General features: G+C 38.5%; 1 protein-coding gene across 1 annotated transcript; it reads right to left on the minus strand.

Annotated features, from left to right (window-relative positions):
• Positions 1-324: 324 nt before the first annotated feature.
• On the minus strand, positions 325-24,668 carry csnk2a4 (casein kinase 2, alpha 4 polypeptide). Its single transcript, XM_079843721.1, has 13 exons — positions 24,535-24,668; positions 21,038-21,243; positions 13,439-13,550; positions 13,002-13,103; positions 12,830-12,880; positions 12,675-12,734; positions 11,902-11,985; positions 9,982-10,092; positions 9,516-9,617; positions 6,100-6,200; positions 4,825-4,973; positions 4,614-4,700; positions 325-961 (listed from the first exon to the last, which is right to left on the minus strand). The coding sequence occupies exons 2-13, from the start codon at positions 21,136-21,138 to the stop codon at positions 846-848; spliced, it is 1,176 nt and encodes a 391-aa protein (XP_079699847.1). The 5' UTR covers positions 21,139-21,243; positions 24,535-24,668; the 3' UTR covers positions 325-845.
• Between the last annotated feature and the right edge of the window lie 917 nt (positions 24,669-25,585).

Consider the following 25,585-nt stretch of genomic DNA (forward strand, 5'->3'; position numbering starts at 1 on the left):
CTGCTGTCTCAGACGATGACATCTTTGTCCTGTGTCGGCCACCGTAGCTTCTCTGTGGTTCGAAAGGGAGGGGTGAGCGGTGGGTGATTGCAATTCACAACCTCACCACTAGAATTTACACACTACTGCGGCTTTACAGGGATAGTTAAACCAGAAATTTAAATTATGTTGTCATTTACTCACTCTCAAGTTGTGCCAAACCTGTAGTAGTTTCTTTGTTCTGCTAAACACAAAAGAAGATATTTAGAAGAATGTTTGTAACCAAACAGTTGTGGGGCACCATTGAAAAATTCCCATAGTTCAGTCAAATGAAGCAAGTACAAAGACTGGATGAGCAGTGATTCTTTATTACTGGATTGTGGGATAGGGAAGTTATGGATTGCTGTATTTATACAAAAATAAAATATGCCACGGCATTGCCATTTTCCACAGTGAGAGGAGCTGAAGACACTACTTTGTGTTGAGTAAACGCGACTGACGTGACCTGATGTGAGCTACAGTAAACAGCACCAAACTACGGCCACAGCTGTATAACGGCAGTATCGTTTCACACTCCAGAGAAGAGAAATACTGCGCTTCACTTGCTCCGAACGCTCCGTTTTTAAGTAAAGCTAAGCTTTTTAATGGCACGACAATGTATGCAATATCACACAGGATGTTTCTCTTTTTCAGGATAAGCTCTCAAACCTTTGCCTGAGCTAAACGCATTAAGGTGAACGTCTCATGATGAAGTGCATTCAGTTTCAGGTAAACTCATGCTGCTCTGAGTGGGGTGATGATGAAGAGCTCTAGCTAACAGTCCCAAAGAGCCTCGGGGTTGGTGTGGATGGACGGGGACGGGGACATCACTGGGCGGCTCCTGTGGCTGCAGGCACTGGAGTGTTGAGGCTGCTGGGAGCCATGAGAATGGGCGAACCGGTAAGGGGCCCTAGAGCTGTAGAGGCCGGAAGTGCAGCGATTCCTGATCAAACACAGGGGAAAAGAGGAATCTCAAACCCTCGAGTGACACCAGCAGTACGTTGCACATGTGAGCTGTGATGCATGCAAAAGTTATATTGTTGTACAGATGTCAGACAAGATGTACTAGCATTCAAAAGAAGTCTCTAATGCTCATCAAGGCTGCATTTATTTGATCAAAAATACAATAAAAAACTGTAATATTGTGAAATATTATTACAATTTAAAATGACTTTTCTATGTGAATATATTGTAAAATGTAATTTATTTCTGTGATCAAAGTTGTAAATTCATGCCCCAGTTACACTTAATCTTGTCACATATTTCTGGTTAAATAAACATTACATCAAAAAAAGAAAGACAGAGAAACCATATATACACACCATTTATAAACCATATATATATATATATATATATATATATATATATATATATATATATATATACACAGTTCTGGAAAAAATTAAGAGGCTATGAAAAATCAATGTCAAGCGATCTCTTAATGTTTTCCAGAACTGTATATATATATATATATATATATATATATATACATACATATAAATGTATTGACCCCAAACGTTTAAAACTGAAGATCTGTGGGCAGACCCAATTACAGACACAAAGTTTTAGCGGTCGTTTAGACGAAAACTAAAAACGTTTGAAATGTTTAGGATGTTCATTAACACAACAACACCGTTTTGGGGGCTTGAAAACTCAAACATTTGAAAACAAGTTTCAAAGTGCAAGTTTTTGAAAACGATAGCGTTATCGTTAGCGTTAAACTACAAAAAACATGAATTTGTGAAAACGGAGATGTCATGCACATGTGTATTACGCTTGAAGGCTTAGACTCAAAAATCATCCTGTGAAAACAGTAATGGACGTTGCATTAAAGGGCATATTGCAGGTTAGAGACTCCAGTGAGTCAATGTTTAGAAAAATAATGTAGGAACTAGATTTTCTTTAAAATATACTTTAAAATACGCTATTATGGCTTTTGGAGTCGTTTTTGTGAGAACATTTTACTTCCGCATCTAAAAATGCCAAAACCGGACGTGACATAACGAGAGGGAGTGCGGAGAATCTCAGCGATAGGAAAACAATGAAACGCAATGACTGGTCGGACGCTGAGGACATTATAAATGTTTATTAATACTCATATGGCAGACCACAGCCATACAATTATGACACACAATTAGGGACAGACCAGGATTAGACAGAACAACGATTAGAGGATATAAATAAAATACACAGACTCTACTGAATACCAACCTATTCTGCACTGAGCCAACGCAGAGCTCGGCCAGCGACTCCCTCTCGTGACGTAATATGACGCGATGTTGAAAAAAAAAAACCTTTTTCCAAGCGGCCAACGAAACGGCCACTTTATCTACTAAATTTGTGCTCTTATGTCTTTTTAAAACATTTTAAATCCTGCATTACCTTTTCATATGGTATTTTCATACAAGGTTATATATTAATCTAAAAAAAAAATTTAACCTGCAATATGCCCTTTAACATAGACTTGGTCCGCATTACTGGGAACGCCCACAAATCGTCATATTCGGGGAAAACAAGCCATTAGAATGAATGCACGTAGACCTTGTTAGACGCTTTATCTTTACTCTTTGTAATGATTACGATTTATTTTTGCTTGATGCAGTCCCGAGAAGTTGCCATGTGGCGTTCTGCACCTCTAGTTAGTTAAAAAGCCCTGATCTGAAGTTTTATAAAGCCAAATAAACAGACGGAGCTGTTCGTCAATTCCTAAAGCCTGTGCAATACTTCCATTACAATGAAACATTTGATTTGATGTCACTACATGATGCTGGTATTATTGTGAAGATGTAATTAATTGCAAAACTTTGTTGAACAAAATGGCAATAAAGTCATACTTGTCACGGGACTCAATTTATCGTTAAAGCAGTTTTTCACGATGAGCGATTACATATCCACAAAAGTCTTCTTTATTTCGTGATGGGAAGGGCCAGGCTCATACTTGTGCTTCAAGCTGATAGTCACATTAACGTTACGACACTTGTACATTTTCTCGTCAAAATGCAGCTGCTCCCACAAATATTACATGACATAATGGCTAGGCTACTTCATAAATCACCCAGTCTTTGATGAAGACAGTTGCTATAACAAAGTAAATAAAAAAACTTTGCTATTGTCGTAATTCTAATAATATTGTGACACTGACATGTCAATTTCATTGCACAAGATACATTTTATGATCATTTTAAAATGTTAAATGTATGCAATACATACTTTTAATCCATTAAATCCAGAAACACTGAATTAATGTCTTCATGGAAAGACTGGGTGATTTATGAAGTAGGCATGTCATACCTATATGGGGTTCGGTGGAGCATGTATTTTGATGAGAAAATGACACCTCTGACCATTGATTCCGTTGGGTCGTTTATCAGTCACAGATACTGTACGGACAATCTGACCCAATACGGCTCAGTTTTTCTATATATCTTGCTCTGTCGAGCAGCAAAAATGATTCTACACCGGCTAAACTGGGTTAACCCCATGCATTTACATAGTGGGGAATGGACTGTTTTCCCCCAAGTTGACTCCGCCCCCACACCACGCCCCCAGCTATGACACAACGCCAACCAATTATGGAAACAGTACTCTAAATTATTTTAGCGGGCTCCTCCCCAAGTGGGCGGTGTTAAGTTTTACATTACAAAATGTATTTTAAACACACTGCTACTGTTCAAAACCTTTTCTAATGTTGACAAAACACATATCGTCGGAAAGGTCTGAGTTTTTTTGGTGGTTGTATTTGGTGACTTTTTTGATAAAAGTGACATTTAAACAGAAATCTATTAATTTGTTACAGAAATCAATGGAATGTGGGTGACACCTGGTGGTTATTTTTGGAACTTACATTTTTGTGACAACTTGAAATTTGGAACACAACTTGGTTAGACATATGTCTTTGATTTTATAGTAATTTGAGAGTACAAATTATTTAGCAAAATATATTTTATATAAAATAAAAAAATATTTAGTACAGTTCATTTGATTTACACTTTTGTAATTACACTTTATAATTTTTGGACTTCAGCAATAATCTGCTGAGTGTTCTTTAAAACAAGACCAAACTTCGGTCTATATTCCAAAGCATTCTTGAATTACAATCATTTGAGTTTGAATTCTCAAAAAGGGGGTGAGAGTTAAGGGGTAAAGGAACTATCCAGATTTCAATCATTATAATATTATCATTTAATACTCATTTATAACATATTAACATGGACCTTTTTCACAGACTGTGATGACGCGTTTTAATGGTCATCAGCATCGTAAATCCAGCAAAATTTTTCATATTTGCATTAAAAAAAAGTTCTGTATGTACATTCATAACACTATAGTTTGTATTATATTACCTTTGCATCAAATGACAAAAAAACGAATTAACGCTGCTGTGAGGGTGTTTCTAATACAGCGGCTGTGGGAGTTTCTCTCTTTTTGAATGTCGTGAAAACACTATTGTAGTGGTTTTCTTTTGCTATTTGAGCAAATGGGAACCCAAAAAAACATTTAATGTAGTCTCTCATTCACCACTATAGAACCTCCTCTTCTGAGAAACAAGGAAATGTGAAAAGGGATCCATTATCATTATAATGATTTAAAATCACCTGTTATCATAGCGGTAGTGCTCACTGCGGTGTTCGCTGTCGGCACATTAGATCCTGCCATGCGAGACTGGTCTTTCACAACAGGGACTAAAGCAAGGGGCAAGATGTTAGAATTAATAAAACATACTAGTATTCATTAGTATATCTGAATGAAATGTTCTCTTCATAGTAATTCAATAGTGCACTACTGTAATAATTCAGATGTTCTCACAGAAGTAAGCGTGCTCCATGGCCTCTCTCGCAGTCAGTCTGCTCTGATGGTCGTAACGCAACAACTTGTCCAGAAAGTCAAGAGCTTCAGGGCTGACCAAGTGTTGGTTTTCACTGTGAACGAACCGCTCCCATCGCTTACGGGAATGTCTGACATGAAGCAGATGTAAATCAGATTAAATTAACTTTATCTTTTGACATATAAGAGGTCATCATACTATGAGAATATCCTGTTTCAGAACTGAAAACTTCCTTTTTAGTCCAAAAACAGCTTTTATTGTTACCAAGCCCATAGAACGACTTATTGTGCAATGAGCCTATAATAGATGGTTAAGATCAACGCCCACTTCAGCAGCACAACTTTGGCCCCGCCCACTGGAGTGTTAGTGAGATGACGAGGAGAGACAAACAGACTAAAAATAACATTACCTTCCAAAGGATCTTAATGTTAGGAATGTGCTTATTTATTTTAACAATGTGAATGTCCCAGTTGAGCATTATTTATTTGTATTCGCTACATTTCACTGTGGATTCTTTGGGAAATAAGTCGCAATTTCGGAGCAGGCTTTGCAAACAGATTTTTGTTAGTGTGCAGAAATCGAGTTACAATGACGAGATCCTGCATTCATGCGCTCAACATGTGTGTGATCGGCTACAATCATCATCACTGCAACCTTTCATGCCATCATCTGCCATATAATGCCATAGATCTAAATATAATGCTATAATCACTTTTCACGATAAGTGCAAAGATGTCAGCCAATCACAGCAGTGGGCGTTTATACTGAAGTCTCACAGCAGCCAATCACAGCAGTGGGCGTTTACACTGAAGTCTCGCAGCAGCCAATCACAGCAGTGTGCGTTTACATTGAAGTCTCACAGCAGCCAATCACAGCAGTGGGCGTTTACACTGAAGTCTCACAGCAGCCAATCACAGCAGAGGGCGTTTACACTGAAGTCTCGCAGCAGCCAATCACAGCAGTGGGCGTTTACAATGAAGTCTCACAGCAGCCAATCACAGCAGTGGGCGTTTACACTGAAGTCTCGCAGCAGCCAATCACAGCAGACACGCCCCTTCAAACAGCACGTTCAAATCAGAGGCTAAAATCAGGGTAGGAAAAATGCCTTTTATGACAATTTTTTTATGTAAAAATCATACTAACATTATAAATGCACCCCAGGAAACATTCTAAAACAATGCAGTTCATGACCCCTTTAAAGAAGACAATACTAACAATGGCAGGTTAAGAATGAAAGAGGTGTAACGAGGGCTCACCTTCCCAGAATGTCATTAAATCGAGGCTCCAGCTCAATGTTGTATTTATCAATGCAATCATAAAGATCTTCTGTTCCAAGAACTTTGGCAATTCTCACCAGCTTTGAAGAAATATGAACAAACAGGAACACTATTTAATCCAGTCAATACAATGATTACAAAAAGAATCCCAAAATAACGACCAACAACTGCATTCGTTTATGTTACAGTATTTAGAGGTTCTTGCACTAACATATTGTTATTGCTTTTATTATATTAATTAATAACAATAACAAGTATGCATAACAACAAAGAAACTGTAACAGTATGAGATGATTCTGTGTATGATATTACTTAAAGGGATAGTTCACCCAGAAATGAAAATTAACCCATGATTTACTCCCCCTCAAGTCATCCTAGGTGTATATGACATTCTTCTTTCAGATGAACACAATCAGAGTTATATTAAAAAGTGTCCTGGCTCTTCCCAGCTTTATAATGGCAGTGAATGGCAGCCCAAAATTTGGGCTTACGGAAAAAGCGTAACTGGCATGACGATGATGTCGGACGTAGTGTAAGCATTTTGAATCGTGAGAGGCACTACACTTTAGTCGTAAGTTGAATATGGAAGGCGGTCCACCAGAAGCTAGATATTTTACTTTATAAAGTGTTAAATATGTATATTTTTCTTACACAAACCCATCACTTTGCTTCAGAAGGCCTTTATTAACCCCCTGTAGCCTTGTGGAGCAGTTATAAGATGGATAGATGCACTTTTATGGGCTTCAAATTTTGGGCTGCCATTCACTATCATTATAAAGCTTGGAAGAGCCAGGACATTTGTTTAATATAACTCTGATTGTATTCGTCTGAAAGAAGAATGTCATATACACCTAGGATGACTTGATTGTGAGTAAATTATGGGATCATTTTCATTTTTGGTTGAACTATCCCTTTAAGGCTGGAATTCACTACACAATTTATGGAAATCATTTACTTTCAAGCACTAGTGATCATACACAAATGAGATAAAACTGGCCATTACACTTCACACTTGAACATGAACGGATCATTCTAAACCCCGTGTAAACAGGTAATCCTGTGTTATCTTCAGAGGTTGACCGATTGGTCCGTTTTGCAGATTAATCGGCAACCAATTACACGAGAGCGGCCTCTAGAGGTCAAATAAAGACTATCACTGATGCCTCGTGGAGTTTGTTTTGACACGTGAGGCTACACAGAGCGGGACACTTCAGATGCGGATTTAAAACAGACAATGAAACGGTATGTATGGAGTACACTACCGTACATGTTTTCATATCATAATAAAGTGATTGGTTGACCCGATGCTGCATTAGTGGAGAACCGCAGTAGGTTTGGAGTGCGCTAACATTAGCAGTACCTCAAGAGGTTAAAACAGTGTGACTAAAACACATGCAAGCCCGACCCAAATGTTTAATGTCACGATTGTTACTATCTATTCACATTAGTTTATATCCAGCTGGTCGCTTTTATGCCGTTGTTATGCAGTGAAGTTGTATATATAAAGTTAGAGACGTGAGAAAGCAAACTGTGTCGTCATACAGCCGACAGAAACATATAAACAAATCAGAAACGCATTCAATTTCAGTTCTTCATATCTTGATCAGATAATCAAGTGTTTTAAAATAGAAGCAAATAAAGTGTGAGAGTATACATACAATATACATATGTGTCGTATTTCAATGCTATGGTCTTTATGTATATATTTAAAGATGGCCATCTTAAAGGGTTAGTTCACCCAAAAATGAAAATTCTGTCATTAATTACTCACCCTCATGTCGTTCGACACCCGTAAGACCTCCGTTCATATTCGGAACACAAATGAAGATATTTTTGTTGAAAGCTGATGGCTGAGAAAGGCCTCCATTGGCATTCAGTTCATTTACACTCCCAAGACCCATAAAAGGCACTTAAAACGTCGTTACAAAGTCCATCTCACCACAGTGGCTCTACAGTAATTTTACGATGCGACGACAATAGTTTTTGTGCGCAAAAAAAAATCGAAATAACACCTTTATCCAACTTGTAATGTCTTCCGTGTGTGCCTCCACGGCGCATGCGCGAGAATATGACGCAGATCCGGCGTTCGGACACATGACCCAGAAGGGATTTGTTTACAAGCAGAGGAAGACGCGCGTGTCTAAGCTGTTGGATTCTACATTGATCGTGCTTTAAGTCTCGGCGTAGTTCTCAAAATGGGGCTTAAGTGTGCATTTCATGGATTCCCGAACCCCGCCGCTACGTCATATTCTCGCGCATGCGTCGTGGAGGCACACACGGAAGACAATACAAGTTGGATTAAGGTGTTATTTTGATTTTTTTTTGCGCACAAAAACTATTGTCGTCGCATCGTAAAATTATTGTAGAGTCACTGTGGTGAGATGGACTTTGTAACAACGTTTTAAGTGCCTTTTATGGGTCTTGTGAGTGTAAATGTACTGAATGCCAATGGAGGCCTATCTGAAGCCTTTCTCAGCATCAGCTTTCAACAAAAATATCTTCATTTGTGTTCCGAATATGAATGGAGGTCTTACGGGTGTCGAACGACATGAGGGTGAGTAATTAATGACAGAATTTTCATTTTTGGGTGAACTAACCCTTTAAAGCATGACTGTTTGGATTTATATGAAATGGTAACACTTTACAAGAAGAGTCCGTTTCTAACATTAACTAAGGTACATAAACGTATTGCTCATAGTTATTTTCCACATTTAAAGGTGCAGGTGTGTAAATTTTGGTGGCATCTATTAGAGCTTTGCACAGGCCCCAAATCCAGGCCCTAGCCCGGCCTGAGACGTTGAGGCTAGCGTCGTGTGAGGCCGTGTCCGACAGCTTTTCAAAATTCTAGGCCCGAGTCTGGCTGGAGCCCGTGTTTTTTTTTTTTTTTTTATCCTCCCTATGACACATTGTTGCAGCCATTAAAATAGTTCAGTTTTGTTTTTAATGTCAAAGTAGTTATATTTCGTTTAGTTTCTTTAAGTTAATTTATAAAAATGTTTGAAGCATTCTTTTGTTTGTTAAATTAAAGTTTTTGTTTTTTAAAGTGACGACAGTGAGTTGACAAACCACATGTTTGATCAATTTAGCCTCTCAAATCAACACTTGACTTGTCTTGCCTATAATACAATCCATTGATATAAAACACTTCAAGCATCACAATGTTAGTTTAAACGTTTAGCCTACCATCACCACCACCACAGTAAAACAAGCGGAGACAGGCTTCTGCTGCTCGCAACGGCGCTCGCAAACAATTGTTTATGTTTTATGGCTATGCTTTTTTTGTGGAAATCAACATTATGCCACCAGTACTGTGATTGAGCTTGTATTCAACCCAGAATATCAAACAGTTGTCACTTGAACTTCTCATTTATGAAGTCTCTGATGATGATATTCACCTGGTCATAGTTATCATGTCCATGGAAAAACGGCTCCTTTCTAAAGATCATACTGGCCAGCATACAGCCAAGACTCCACATATCAAGACTGTAGTCATACATCTGGAATGACAGAAATGGTTCAGGTTTCTAAAATCTGCCTTTGATTGCAATTAGACCTGAAGTTTTGGGAAACTTTCCAGGGCTTTTGGAAAGTTTCTGAAAATTTACCAGAAATGTTCAGCCCGTTTGCAAGCCTAATTGCAATATTTTTTTTGGCCAAGCTCAGGCTGAAAGTCTTTGCAGGGCGGTGACTAATTAATACTAGGCCTTTGTAATCAATAGATGCCCCTCTGTGCAAAACAATTCCAAACTGTACCAAATAGTATTGTCAAATATTATTACAGAATGGTGAAACTAACAACAAAATACAACATGTTTTCCTCATTTGAACATTGTTATCCGCACAAATGGTAATAGGTCTGACCTGGTAATCTATCAGTAGTTCTGGGCCTTTGAAGTAGCGAGAGGCGACTCTGATGTTGTACTCCTGTCCTGGGTGATAGAATTCAGCCAGTCCCCAGTCAATGAGACGCAACTGAAACACCACAGCATTCAACCATCATTTGACATCTGTCTGTCCTTCAGTCTGTCTGTCTGCCTATCTGTCTGTCCGTCTGTCGGTCTATCTGTTCGTCTGTCTATCTATCGGTCCGTCTGTCTGTCTATCTGTCCGTCTGTCTGACTATCTGTCTGTCTGTCAATCTGTTCTTCCATCTGTCTGTCCGTCTGTCTGTCCATCTGTCTCTCTATCGGTCCGTCTATCTATCTATCTATCTATCTATCTATCTATCTATCTATCTATCTATCTATCTATCTATCTATCTATCTATCTATCTATCTATCTATCTATCTATCTATCTATCTATCTATCTATCTATCTATCTATCTATCTATCTATCTATCTATCTATCTTATCTATCTATCTATCTATCTATCTATGTGTCTGTCTATCTGTTCGTCTGTCTATCTATCTGTCCGTCTGTCTATCTGTCCATCTGCCCATCTGTCTGTCTATCTTTCTGTCTGTCTATCTGTCTATGTGTCTGTCTATCTGTCCGTCCGTCCGTCCGTCTGTCTATGTGTCTGTCTATCTGTCTATCTACCTATCCGTCCGTCTGTCTGTCTGTCTCTCTATCTGTCTGTACAACTGTCTGTCAGTCTATCTGCCCACTTGTCTGTCTGTCTGTCCGTCAGTCCGCCTGTCTGTCTATATGTCCGTCTGTCTATCCGTCTGTCCGACATTCTATTCATTTTTCTGTCTGTCTAATTTATTTAAAAAAAAAAAAAAAAAAAAAAAAAAAAAAAAATCCTGTGTGTTCTGTGTTAGATTAACTGAGACTTGTTACAGCACTTGCATACTGTAGCCTCTGACTGTTGTAGTTGCTTCTATTGCTCTCATTTGTAAGTCGCTTTGGATAAAAGCGTCTGCTAAATGACTAAATGTAAATGTAATGTAAATGTCTGTCCATCTGTCTGTCCGTCCATCCATCCGTCTGTCTATCTGTCCGTCCGTCTGTCTATCTGTCCTTCCATCCATCCGTCCGTCTGTCTGTCTATCTGTCTATGTATCTGTCTATCTGTCCATCCGTCTGTCTATCTGTCTATGTGTCTTTCTATCTGTCTGTCCACCTGTCTATCTGTCCATATGTCTGTCTGTCCGTCAGTCCGCCTGTCTGTCTATATGTCTGTCTGTCCATCTGTCTATCCGTCCATCCATCCATCCGTCCGTCTGTCTATCTGTCCTTCCGTCCGTCTGTCTATCTTTTTGTCCATCCGTCTGTCTATCTGTCCTTCCGTCCATCCGTCCGTCTGTCTGTCTATCTGTCCATCCTTCTGTCTATCTGTCTATGTGTCCCTCTATCTATCTGTCTGTCTGTCTGTCCACCTGTCTATTTGTCCGTATGTCTGTCTGTCCGTCAGTCCGCCTGTCTGTCTATATGTCTGTCTGTCCATCTGTCTGTCCATCCGTCCATCTGTCTATCTTTTTGTCCATCCGTCAGTCTATCTGTACGTCCATCCATCCATCCATCCGTCCGTCCGTCTGTATGTCCGTCTATCTGTCAGATTTGTCAGAATTGTGATATAAACACAAAATTTGAGAGAAAAAAAGTATTTTTTTGTGGTAGGAACAAGCTTCCTTAACCTCAAAACTTTAGTGGCTTATTAAAAGTCTTCAAATCTTTTCCCTACACTCAACTTTCCTTTTCTAGTATTACATTGCATTATCTTGAACTTTAATTGTTTCTAATGTAACTCCAAAAATCTACGGTGTTGTTGTATCTTATCTGAATATGCATATTATAAACCAAGTCTGTGTTGACATGGTTTGGTCAACATGGGTTACCTTTCTGTGCTCATGATCAATCATGATGTTGTGTGGTTTGACATCTCTGTGCATAATACCCATACTGTGACAGAAATCCAACGCCTACAGACACAGAAAAACATGACATATTAAAACCTCCAAAGCTATTAAAGGAATCAGAATTACATACAGGTAGAACAATGCAAAAACAAAATAGTACTTGATGTACACACTTGTGGGGTCCAATTATAGAAAACTATATTTACATAATTTAACTTTATATTGAGTAGCTGTGTTTAAATCACTGATTTTATATCTTAAGTTTATAATGTCAGGCTCACTGGATACCTGTGGCGACATATCTGCCAAATTATTTGTTGCGAAATGTTCACGTTCAGTTTTATCCAAAACAGAAGTAAATCTTGCAACATTTTAAAGGATTAGTTGACTTCAAAAAGAACATTTCCTTATAGTTTCCTCACCCCCATCTCATCCAAGATGTTCATGTCTTTCTTTCTACAGTGGAAACGAAATTAAGTTTTTTGAGGAAAACATTTCAGGATTTTTCTCCACATAATGGACTTCAATGGGAACCAACGGTTGACGGTCCAAATCAATGCAGTTTCAAAGGAAGGGCTTCAGAGGTTCTGCATGTTCCCAGGCGAGGAATAGGGTCTAATCTAGACAAATATTTTGACATTTAACACTTGGAAAAAGTATGTGAACCGCTTCACTCGGGGTCCTAAAGGAGACCCGATTCCCATTTTTCTGAACATTTTTTTTTAAAGAGTTTAAGGCCACATATCTCTCACCTTTAGAATCTCAAACATGTAGAAGCGAATGTCATAGTCTGTCAGAGTCTGATACAGTTGCTGATAAAAAACAAACAAGCAAAAAACGAACTAATTACATAACAGTTTTGTTGCTGTTGTTAAGTAATACATTGTTATTTGAGATTGAGATTTACCTTAAAGTCTGTGTTGTTCACATGTTCAAAAACCAAGGCAGGTGTTCTGGACTGCAATGAGTAAAAGGGTTTTATCACAACAAAATAAATACTACAAAGTCGGTATAGTATAATTTGATGGTTGTTTTTGTATTACGAATATCACACACAAGCAAATGTTGTGAATACTGACCACTGGGTCTTTGACGATGTCCAGAAGGGAGATGATATTCGGTCCTCCTCGAAGGTTCTCAAGAATCTTTATTTCACGCTTTATCTTCTTCTTCTTCACAGGCTAAAAAAAGAGAAATCTTAATGATGTGATGAACAGAATGCCTCCATTTTTCCTGCTTCTAACACATCAACTTTGAGGACAAAATGTTCACTTGCTGCTTAACATATCCCCCCCACTAACAGGTGCCTTGATGAAGAAATAATCAGTGTTATTCACTTCATCTGTCAGTGGTCATAATGTTATGCCTGATCGGTGTATGCTCTAATAACTGTGGACATGTGCATACGCCACATTAATATCTGACACCTGAGAAAAGCATAGCTTCAAAAGCCTTTATTTTTGTACTTGATTCATCCATTTTCATCAAACACTGATTCAGGAGGAATTGTTCTTACCTTTAATATTTTCACCACTACTTTCTCATTGTTCGTGATGTTGATTGCTTCAAACACTTCGCTGTACTTTCCTCTGCCTAACTTGCGGACCAGTTGAAAATCATCTTGATTGCTGGGAAATATATTCAGATCAAGTTTTTAATGTTATTAAAGTAATTTTAATAACTAATATGATCAAATTTAACTGAAAAATAATGTGATCAGCCAATAACTTCGAAAAACAGTCTAAAGAAAGTCTGAGACAGGATTCCTACACATTTTCCATTTCAAAATTCCATATTTTCAGACCATATTTTAACATGATCCATACCGTTTTATATTTGGTATATAGTACAGTCATCTGTAAATCGTTCTATTTTCTCTGCGATTTTTTAATTTATTTTCTCGAATCCCTAAAAAAATACAGACTTTTGCATGCCCTTGAGAAATGATTCACATGCACACAGGAATTTGTTGCGTGCTTACACATTTCAATTTCTAGTTTTATATATATATATACTATAACATATTTTTTGTTGTGCATCAATGCCATCTGTAGAAAATAAGAGCTTGGGTGAACATGAATTAATAGAGATCTATTTGCTCAAAATGTGACTTTCCTTTGAATAGTACCTCTAATATCAAGGCATAATGTCAAATTTAACGCTTCCTCTGTGGCGGCAGAGAAACCACAACACGAAATGGGCTGATGGCACAATACGGCTGTGTGAATTGTCCTATATGTTCAAGGGTATAAGTTTCAAGGGTCCATAAAAAATACTGGTAGTGTGAAAAAGTGTTCAAAATGTGGCTTTTGTTAGGGCAGTACATTAGTCTGGGAAAACCCAGACAACTTCCGGCAAATTTAGATTTGCTCTGCAAGTAGTCTGGCAAAGAGCCCATTCAAACCCATTTCTAAGCCCCAGAAATCGAGGCACCAATCAGAAACGTTGAGGCGGGCTTTACACGATGACGACAGCGCAGCGACAGTGAAGCAGATTTTGTACACTGACTACAAAGATGGATGCAGCAGTGGAACATCACTATCAGCTATCGCGGCTGTTTTAAGCGATTTGTTTTAAGCGCCCCGTTGGTGACGCCCCTTTGGAAATGATTTGTCTATGAAGCTTTGCCAGACCATAACTCAGTCACTACTGAGAATGGTCTGGTTTTAACCAGGCTAGCAGTACATAATATTTCAAGGCCTCAGGTCTGCTTTAAAGGGTTAGTTCACCCAAAAATGAAAATTTTGTCATTAATTACTTAACCTCATGTCGTTCGACACCCGTAAGACCTCCGTTCATCTTCGGAACACAAATTAAGATATTTTAGCTGAAATCTAAAATAGATTTATTTTTAGCTTGATATCTACAATAACTTTATAAAACGGCGAGAATAGTTTTTGTGCGCAAAAAAAACCTAAATAACGACTTATATAGTGATGACGATTTCAAAATAATGCATCATGAAGCTTCGAAGCGTTATGAATCAGTGAGTCGATTTAGCGGTTTGAATCGCCAAAGTCACGTATTTCAGCAGTTTGACACGCGATCCGAATCATGATTCGACTCGCTGATTCATACCGCTTCGAAGCTTCATGATGCATTGTTTTGAAATCGGTCATCACTATATAAGTCGTTATTTAGGTTTTCTTTGCGCACAAAAACTATTCTCGCTGCTTTATAAAGTTATTGTAGAACCTGCACTGTAGTGAGATGGATTGTAATGACGTCTTTAGTACATTTTACAGGTCTTGAGAGTGTAAAGTGCATTGTGCCAATGGAGGCCCTTCCGAGCCATCGGATTTCAGCTAAAATATCTTAATTTGTGTTCCGAAGATGAACGGAGGTCTTACGGGTGTCGAACGACATGAGGGTAAGTAATTAATGACAGAATTTTCATTTTTGGTTGAACTAACCCTTTAAAGCAGTGGTGTCCAACCCTGCTCCTGGAGAGCTACCGTCCAGCAGATTTCAGTTCCAACCCTGCTCCAACACACCTGTCTGTAATTATCTATCACCCTGAACACTATGATTAGCTGGTTCAGGTGTGTTTGAATGAGGTTGGAGCTAAAATCTGCAGGGTGGTAGCTCTCCAGGACCAGGGTTGGACACCCCTGCTTTAAAGGGTAACTAAACCCTAAACCAACTTTTTTTAGTTAATGATCTGTAATACTGGGGCTTTATTAATGCTGTTCATTGATTCGAGTAAATGTTTTGACATTTGAGTATAAAGTGTTTTAATTCTATAAAATATGGTGTAAAACCGCCAAAGTGCTGCCCTCTTAAGGTTGAACGGTGGCTACTGCAGTTGAATTTTCCTATTGGACGTTGCGTTACATCGTGACGTAGGATGGTACCTCCAACGGCTCTCTATCCGCGCCCCTAACACGAGCTCACCACGCCCTCAGAAATGTTTCCCCCAATCACATGATGAGAACTTCACTCCAGTATGAACTGTCATATTACATGAAGTAGAAACATTATGAATGAAACTCACTGATACTTGCTTTAACATTGTATTGAAGAAAATACGGTTAAATAATGCAGTTGTCAGTACACGTCAGGCTTTTCTTGCGATATTATTGCTGCCCGTCATGTGTACAGACAATTTTCATACATGAGACGCGCTTTCAAACCCTGACACGCAAGTGGTTGCCGCGGACGCAGATAGATTAGGTCAGTTCTCTTGCGCTGCTGCTTCACTAGCATCGTCTGCATCGGGAGTTAACGCAGTTTGAGCCAGCGGCTCGCATTGATAAGGCTCCGGGTTTGTGTCTACAGACAGTTCACCCTACCCTCCCACAGTTAAGCTCTGAGCAGGGGTTTAGTTACCCTTTAATGCTTACTCTGTGGTGGCCAAGAAACCACACCGCGAAATGGGCTGATGGTGCAATTGGTGGCTCAGTGTGTATTGTCCTTTATGCTAAGTGTAATGATTTCTCATGCACACACAAAAGTCTGTGATTTTTTTTTGTTTTGCAAAGGTCCTTTTAGAGGCTCTGTAATAGTGCTAAGAATATCGGGCTTAAAACATGCATTTTTGCATAATGAAAAAGTGCATTTTGAGTTAATTTAGTGTTTAACAATCACTTAAGAATCACTAAACAACTGCCATGAAAACACACTTCTTCTATGATGCATTTATTTTCCTTAAATTCTTAATTTTCTATTATAGAAAACTAAATAGGGGCAATAGTCTGGAAATGCAAATATTTTTCCATACACTACTTTCTTTTTTCCATACTTTTCCAGACATGGAGATTACTCAAATCATATTCCATACCTTTCCATACTTATCCAAACTGCGTAGGAACCCTGGAGAACAAAACGAAACTCAAAACCAAAGTCAAAAGATCTCTTCTAAAAGCAAAATGGCTTTAGCAGGAAAACTGAAGAGGAAAAAACTAAATGTGTGTGCAGAGCCTCTGATAACGGCCTCTTTCTGGTAGAATGCTGAATCTAGAAGCTTCGCCACAAGGGAAAAATGTAACAACTCAAACACAACATGAACTTAAGAAACCATGGAAAGTGATTGTGTTTGCCACTGCAATAACACTGCAATCTCAATCTTGCAATTACAGCAAACCAATATACAGATGCATCTCAATAAATTAAAATGTCGTGGAAAAGTTCATTTATTTCAGTAATTGAAGAAAATGACAGAAATGAAGTCAGCATCTCCATAAAGCTTGTCTGCTGAAGGAAGCATGAAGTGCTCTAAAATGTCCTGGTTGACTCTGGACTTAATAAAGCACAGTGGACCAACACCAGCCGATGACATGGCTCCCCAAACCAACACAGACTGTGGAAACTTCACACTGGACTTCAAGCATTTTGGATTGTGTGCCTCTCCATTCTTCCTCCAGACTCTGGGACCTTGGTCTCCAAATGAGATGCAAAATTTGCTCTCATCAGAAGAGAGGACTGGGCCACTGAGCAACAGACCAGGGCTGCGTCCGAAATCGCGTACTATATGAGTAGGTACTACATTTGAATTTGAACGAACTTCGCGACCGTTAAAAAATATGTTCTATATAGTATGAATGAATGTAATCCGGACGTACTACATCCGCCATGTTGTCATGATCATGTGACCTACCAGCGTCAGTTGCGTCCCTTCACCTCCATTCATAAATCGTCTTCCGTGGCCTCATGGGATAGTAAAGTGTCCATCGTATGCGCACTTCAGGATCTCGCCGGAAGTAGTAGGTCATCCAGGTACTTTTCGCAGACTGTTTTTCGAATACTATGAATTCGGACATACTACTCTGTTGGCATAGCTGGGAGAGCGGGGCACAACCTAACGCTTTTTGACTTTCTCAGTTTGTGTAAATCCACTTGGGGTTCAGAGTATTTATTGTTTCCCACATTAATTGCACACATGTCTAGTACAATTATGTGGTTTTGTTTCATTAATACAGTCTATACTTTTTTCTTGATTTACCCCGAAAGAATGGAAGTGAAATGTGACAACATGCCCCGTGGTGGGGTGGGGCACAATGTAACATGACCAAATAACAGCTTAAAAATTTACCTGATATAATAAAAAAAAATAAACAAGACAAACTAAAATATTTTGTCAACAAAATACAATTATTAACTTTTTTAAATAAAATAATGGCATTTTTTTAATCATTAAAAATATAGGCATTTTTGAGTTTGACTGCAAACACATCCCTAAATACAGCTATACAGCATAGTTCAAAACATAATAGTAATGAATCATTTCTGAACATTAACTCTCAGTCATTATTCACCCTTTTCTCATGGTTTCTCAGAAGAATTCATAAAAGTAGAGAAAATAATGGCATATTTCTAATAGGGGCTCATTGTAACGCAGTGCTACAACGCACCCCACCTGCAAAACTGGGATTTAAATCGCGGCTTGTGTCTTCTGCTGGTTAGATCAACATTAAAGAACGATCTCAACTGTTAAATAACAGATATAAGATTAAAATAATATCGGATTTGTCTTCTTTTAAATAAACACAAAAAACAGAGACGAAAACTGAACTTAAGTAGGAAATTTACTTTTGCTATGGTTAAATACATGTTCAGTAATATCTTCCAGAGATTATTTAATTTTGGCACTATTTTTTCCTCTAAATAATGTTGATATGGCAACTAGTAAATACTAGCCTGGATGCCAGCCGAACTTAGCCCCGCCCACAACAATTGTGCTCGGGCAGTTCGGTCTGGACTTTCTCCATAGAGAAGTAATTATGCCCGAACAGAAACTGTTCGGACCAATGAAATTATCAGGGCGGGCTTTAGACGATGATGGACAGATGATAAACAGTAACGCAATCATCCACGTCATCAAAGGCGCTTGGGTTGAATTTGTTCTAATCCTAAACGGAGAACTTGTTCGTATATATGCATTCACCTTTACTATTTCTCTCAGTAATGATGATCGTGTTGATAAGTACTCTGTGTATCCTTAAATTCTTTTTTTACAACACCGGCAAAGATCGTTTACACTCATCTTTTTCTTCTAAAGTAATGTATTCCAGCGTGCGTGTAGACAGGGTTGCCAAGTTTTTACAACAAAACACGCCCAATTGCTACTCAAAACTAGCCAAAAACAAGCCCAATAGCTTTCCGGGGGGGGTTCTCCGGGAAACAAAATGGCATTTGGCGGGTAAAATGTGTTATTTTGGCAGGGCTGGCAGCTAAAATTCGCATTCCTGGGTCTGTATATCACATAATTGGGGTCGCTTCAACCCGCGGACATGATAAACAACCCGCGGACTTGGCAAATAACGTTATGCGTCGCTCCGTTGCTCGGATTGGTTGTAGGTCTATCCAATTGAGGTCTTTCCTGGCTCGGTTGAAACACGCCCCATAATCACAGCCCAACGGAGCAGTATCAGACTCAAATTCTGATTAGAATTGAGTATGACGACGTCAGGCTAAGTAAATACACTAAGTTTCGTCATTCTGGCATGTGTGGAAAGGGTTAAAACATGCGTGTTACAACTAACCCCCGCTATAGGTTGTGCCCGCGCTCCCCTACTGTTTTTCGCATACTATATAGTAGAGAAGTATTCGATTTCGGACGCAGCTCAGTTCTTTATATCTTTAGCCCAGGAAAGACACTTCTGAAGACATTTGAGGCCCATGTCCAGTATCCGTCTGTGTGTGGTGGCTCTTGATGCAGTAACTCCAGCCTCAGTCCACTCCTTATGATCCTTATGCTGTCACGTCAGCAGTCTTCCTCATGACTGTGAATACTACTGAACCAGACTGAGAGACCATTTAAAGGCTCAGGAACCTTTTGCAGATGTTTTGGATTAATTAGATGATTAGAGTGTGAAACTTTGAGCCTACAATACTGAACCTTTCCTTTCAATTTTTTAGAATAATTTTTTGAGATTTTGAATTTGGGGTTTTCATAAGTTTTCATAAGCTGTAAGCCATAATCATCAAAATTATAACAAATAAAGGCTTGAAATATCTCACTTCGCATGCAATGAGCCTATATATTAGTGTTGCCTTTTAAGTTGAATTACTGAAATAAATGAACTTTTCCACAACATTCAAATTTATTGAGATGCACCTCAAGTATGTGAACCACTTGCAGAATCTGTAAAAATTTGAATCATTTTAACAAAATAAGAGCGATCATACAAAATGCCTGTTATTTTTTATTTAGTACTGTTCTGAATAAGATATTTCACATAAAAGATGTTTACATAAAGTCCACAAGACAAAAAAATAGCTGCGTTTATTAAAATGACCCCATTCAAAAGTTAATGAACCATTGATTCTCATTACTGTGTGTTGTTCCCCGATGATCCACGGCTGTGTGTGTGTTTTGTGATGTTTGTTCTTGAGTCTCTTGAGTTCTCCAGAAAAATCCTCTAGGTCCTGTACATTCTTCAGTTTTCCAGCATATTCGAACCCTTTCCAGCGGTGACCGTTTGATTTTGAGATCTGAGGACGATTGAGGGACTTAAACACTATTAAAAACTATTAAAAAAGGTTCAAACATTCACTGATGCTCCAGAAGGAAACACGACGCATTAAGAGCCAGGGGGTGAAAACAGGATGAATATCCTGAACTAAAAATGTCTCTTATTTTGTTTAAATATATATATTTTTTCATTTAGTACTGCCCGTCGGAAGCAACAGAAGATACTTACATGTTTCCCGGAAGACAAATTAAGCACAATTTACTCTGATCTTCAAAGTCAAAGGTTTTCACCCCCTGCTCTTAATGCGTTGTGTTTCCTTTTGGAGTGTCAGTGAACGTTTGAACCTTTTTTAATAGTGGTGTTTGAGTCCCTCAATCGTCCTCAGATCTCAAAATCATAGTCACTGCTGGAAACGGTTCAAATATGCAAAAGATGCTGGAAAACTGAAGAATGGGCAGGACCTGGAGGATTTTTCTGAAGAACTTAAGATCACAAAACACACAAATAGCTGTGGATCATCCAGGGAACGACACATGGTATTAAAAATCAAGGGTACTTGTGGACTGTAAACATCTTTTATATAAAATATCTTATTCAGGTCAGTACTAAATAAAAAAATAACATGCATTTTGTTAAAATGATTGTGGTTCACATACTTTTACTTGCAACTGTATATATACACTATATTTAGTAATACATACCCCCACTCAATGACATGAGATTCATAGTCCCAGTATTCTCTGGGCCGGTGTGTGTTCACCTCAGTGTAGACTCTGGCGCGACTCGGCACAGGTCCTGACATGACACACAGTTTGACACTGTTTACTACGTTGCGAATTAAATATCAGATGGGAAAACACAAACAGTTGTGCTGAAGGCCACAGAAGATGGAAGCACCTCTGGATGTCTGTGGGAGAAAAATAAATGAAGTGGAAAATCTGAGATTTTGTCAGGAGGATACTATTTAAGATAATTCACTAAATATACAGTTACAGTATATAAATGATTATGAAACATGATCAGGGTTTGAGACATTTGATAATTTTTGCACCTAATGTGTGCCATCTGTGCAGCAAAGCTTTGCATGACTTAATTAGGTTTCTGTTTGAATAAGTTAAAAAATTAAACTTAAAGGGGTCATGAATTGAGAAATTAAATTTTTCTTGAGCTTTTGACATATAAGAGGTCATCATCATACTATAAGAATTTCCTGTAAGTTTCAGAACCTGAAAACTTCCTTGTTAGTCCAAAAACAGCTTTTATTATAACCAAGCCCAGAGAACGACTTTTGTGCAATGAGCCTATAATAGATGGTTAAGATCGACGCCCACTTCAGCAGCACAACTTTGGCCCCACCCACTGGAGTGTTAGTGAGATGACGAGGAGAGGATCCTAATGCTAGGAATGTGCTTATTTATTTTAACAATGTGAATGTCTTAGTCGAGCATTATTTATTTGTATTCCCTACATTTCACTGTGGATTCTTTGGGACTGATCGGCCAAACCACACTGACCAGTGGATTTGCAGCCCCACTCGCGCCATCGAGCGCGCCATCGAGGGCCAAGATAGGCTGATTCTGCCGTAGTAAATGGATTCCAGGCTCTTCCTCATCAAGAGAAAGACCAGCGCGAGGATGTATTCGACAGACTGAAGTCTAAATCTGTGCTGTTTTAGAACCAGGTGTTGTGTGTATTTTATTTGATCTCTTTCTCTAAATGTGTACATTAATTTTTTTTCTATAATTTGATTATTATGGCATATTTATCTAAATGTGTTCTGTTTTTCAAACTCTTGCAAGTGTAATGATACAAATTATAATTAAAAGCTTGCCTTTATAAAAATGTGAAACCTCTGTCACTGTTGTACTTAAATTTGACCTAGTCTTTTTATTTCTGTGATTCCTCAGTGCAGGATGAGGGTGAAGAAGCTGAAACAACCTCCTCCCAAGAAAACACCATTTGGAAGTAGGGCTGGGCGATATATATCGTGAGATTGTTATGCGCATCTCATCAGTAAAGCAGGTTAATTGATTAGTAGTAAATCGCCTTCACCTGCTTTCAGATGGAGCGGCATTTACTACAAAGAGCCGTAGTTAACTGACAAGCTGAGCCATATCGCATTAATATCGAGGACGTATCGCCAGCGATAATTAATGCGATATGGCTCAGCTTGTCAGTTAACTACGGCTCTTTGTACACAGCAAAAACTCCAGTGTTAAATTAACACTCCTGGGAGTGTATATGAGTCCACTCAAGAGTGTTGAAGGTAATGAGATAATTAAGTGATTAATTTAGTGATGATTGATCATTATTGAAGACACCTGATGAGAACAAGCAGAATCTCTGAAGGAGAAAATCTCAAATTGTAAGCCACCGTTATGGGGATGGGTGTTTGCTTTAGTTGGGCTCTTGACCCTTATGTTATTAACTTTAGATTTCGTCTGGCTGCTGTATCTGAGTTATAACTGCCAGAAGAACAAAGATAAAAAGTGATCTGTTTGTTATATTATGACAATCATCATTTGAACTATGTTTTTGATTTATGTTGTTGTTTACAGCATAACTTTGATTCTGAATAAATATACAAAATTTATGATATAATATAAAGGATTTCTTAAAAGTTGTTTTTTAAAAAAAGTCTTTCTTTTAGGCACACACAGACGTCAAGATTCAGTCTATGCATCTCAACAATGGTGACGAGCAGAATATTCAATTAGGAAAAGTAAATTACATAGACAATTCAGATCATAATTTATTCATACCGCAATGCATGATGGGAGCCATTAATGAGTTGTGATTGGTGGTAGCCACTGCAACATGCTTTATTATTGTCACCATTGTTGAGACTCACAGGCTGATTATTGATGTCTGTGTTTCTAAATTAATTTATTTGAAAGTCTTTTGATCAGAACAATGTTTATTAAATATTTTGGATTATAAGAAAAAATGATAATCACCTACTGTAAAATTACAACGCTGCTGCTAACAATTAAAACCAAACTATCTCAAAAAGTTTCATTTTTCTGATCACAGCATGATTATGTCCAAACATAGCCCACTCTATCAGATCACACTTTTCATTGTTAATTTGACTGTTATAAATCAATAACAGCAGACAAACAAAATCTAAAGTTAATAACATAAGGGTCAAGAGCCCAACTAAACCAAACACCCATCCCCATAACGGTGGCTTACAATTTGAGATTTTCTCCTTCAGAGATTCTGCTTGTTATCATCAGGTGTCTTCAATAATGATCAATCATCACTAAATTAATCACTTAATTATCTCATTAACTTCTCTAACTTCTTTCTTAATTTAACGCTGGAGTTTTAGCTTTGTAGTAAATGCCGCTCCATCTGAAAGCAGGTGAAGGCGTTTTACTACTAATCAATTAACCGGCTTTACTGATGAGAAGCGCATAACAATCTCACGATATATATCGCCCAGCCCTATTTGGAAGATCTCCTTGAGGGACTTTTTGAGGATTTGTTTTAACATTTCAATGGAGTTATTATTTGACATTTATACATATTTACATTTTACAAAGAAATATGCTGAATTTTGTCTGAGAAATAAAAGGACACTTTTATTTTATAATTTGTCTTAAATCTAATTTTGTTAAAAATAATTGTGAGAAAATCGTATTGTGAAATTAGTATTGTAAATCATGTATATCCCATTGTGAGTTGAGTGAATTGTTACGTCCCTAGTTAATCATAAACTAGCGCTAATACCCAGAATCTGCCCTACCTAAATTACGACCAAGTTTCAAAGTCTGAATAGTATAATTGTGCTTTGATTTACTTTGTTCAATTATTCATATGATGTTTAGCTTAAAGTGATATTTAGCATTTGAATAAAAGTTTTTACTATGGCAAACATAGTAGCATTTTTACAAGAGAAAAGTAAATTATTTTTTACACTTAAAATATAATGCAACTGATTAGATGTTAAAGCGGCTTGCCATACTATTATTACCATGCTGTTGGCATGTGATTCACTGGTTATAAGAGATGTCATGCATCGAATACTCAATGATCATATCATGTGTTATAGCATTGATACAAACACATATCTGAAGCACAGTGTAATAAATGTGTGATGAGTTAATCTCTACACATTCCATGAGTAACTGCCGTCTTCCTCATACCAGAACTACTAGTGTTCTTCACTATCGCATTACACAAACACATTTACCTGTTTGATGACACACTTATGTCCAGCCTGTCGTGGGGATATATATCCGTATTTCACTGGGATATTGAGTCATTTCTGCCTCAGACTCAACATGGCTGTTGGAGAGCTGCTCGGCTTTGACAGCGCACGCGCACAAACAGGCAGATGCTGACAGACAGAAGTATACACACATTCTCATCATCAGTTAAACAAGCGAGCATGCACGCACGCGAGTGGATCTATTCCAAGGGATGCAAACTGATTTGAATGTAGGCTATACCTTAAATGCAATTTAAACCTCTTTGGATAAAATCATCTGACGCATTCATAAATGTAAATCTTTAATTTTGTTATGTAGGCTACACGTGCTGAAGAACCGTCATAGACATATTGCACCCTGGTTCCCTTACGAGAGTACTCTCGTATTGCGTTTTGCTAAAACGCTATGGGGGGAATTCCTTTCCTCGAGATATTGAAGCAAATTTTTATCCAAAAATACCTTTTATATGCAGTGCAGCTGCACAACTCTCAGCAGGAAGCAGCTGCGTGCTGATTGGCTGTGCCGCTTTAACTGCAGCAACCTATAGCGAGACGTTGGGGCGGGACGGACCAATCAGGTCCTTCCAAATTCCCGCCACAAGGGGCAACAGAATTTGCATAGCCTAGGGTATATAAGACCCACTCTCGCAAGGTCAGTCAGATTAATTCTTCTTCAGTGACTTGCAATTGTTGAGCTCTGGATCGAAGCCTGCCGTCGACACGCACCCAGCGGAACACGCGGCCTGAGGACGTCGGATTCTCCGCCTTCAGCCTGCCTTCCAGCTGCGCCATCCGGCACTATATCCTTTCTTACCTTACTGTGTTTTTCACATTCAAAAAGAGCACGAGACGTTGTTGCAAATGTCTCGTTCCTGCGCCTCGTGCAGAGATTTCATCGCGGACGAGGATCGGCACATCATCTGCGTGTCATGTCTCGGACGAGACCACACGCAGACTGCACTCAACCAGGGCGGCTGCCCTGAGTGCGACGAGCTGGCGCTGCAGACCCTTCGGGCTCGGCTCGCCAGCTTCG

This window comes from Gobio gobio (assembly GCF_949357685.1).
Source record: "Gobio gobio genome assembly, chromosome: 19".
NCBI classification, from domain to species: domain Eukaryota; kingdom Metazoa; phylum Chordata; class Actinopteri; order Cypriniformes; family Gobionidae; genus Gobio; species Gobio gobio.

Bases quoted from the DNA above. Each gene is read 5' to 3' on its own strand.
- csnk2a4 (XM_079843721.1), bottom strand. From the start codon at position 21,138: ATGTCAGGACCTGTGCCGAGTCGCGCCAGAGTCTACACTGAGGTGAAC. The intron at 6,201-9,515 runs GTGAATATCATC...ATTTCTTCAAAG, and splicing joins GACATGATAACTATGACCAG to CTGGTGAGAATTGCCAAAGT. The intron at 4,701-4,824 runs GTGAGAACATCT...CCCTTGCTTTAG, and splicing joins CATGGAGCACGCTTACTTCT to TCCCTGTTGTGAAAGACCAG.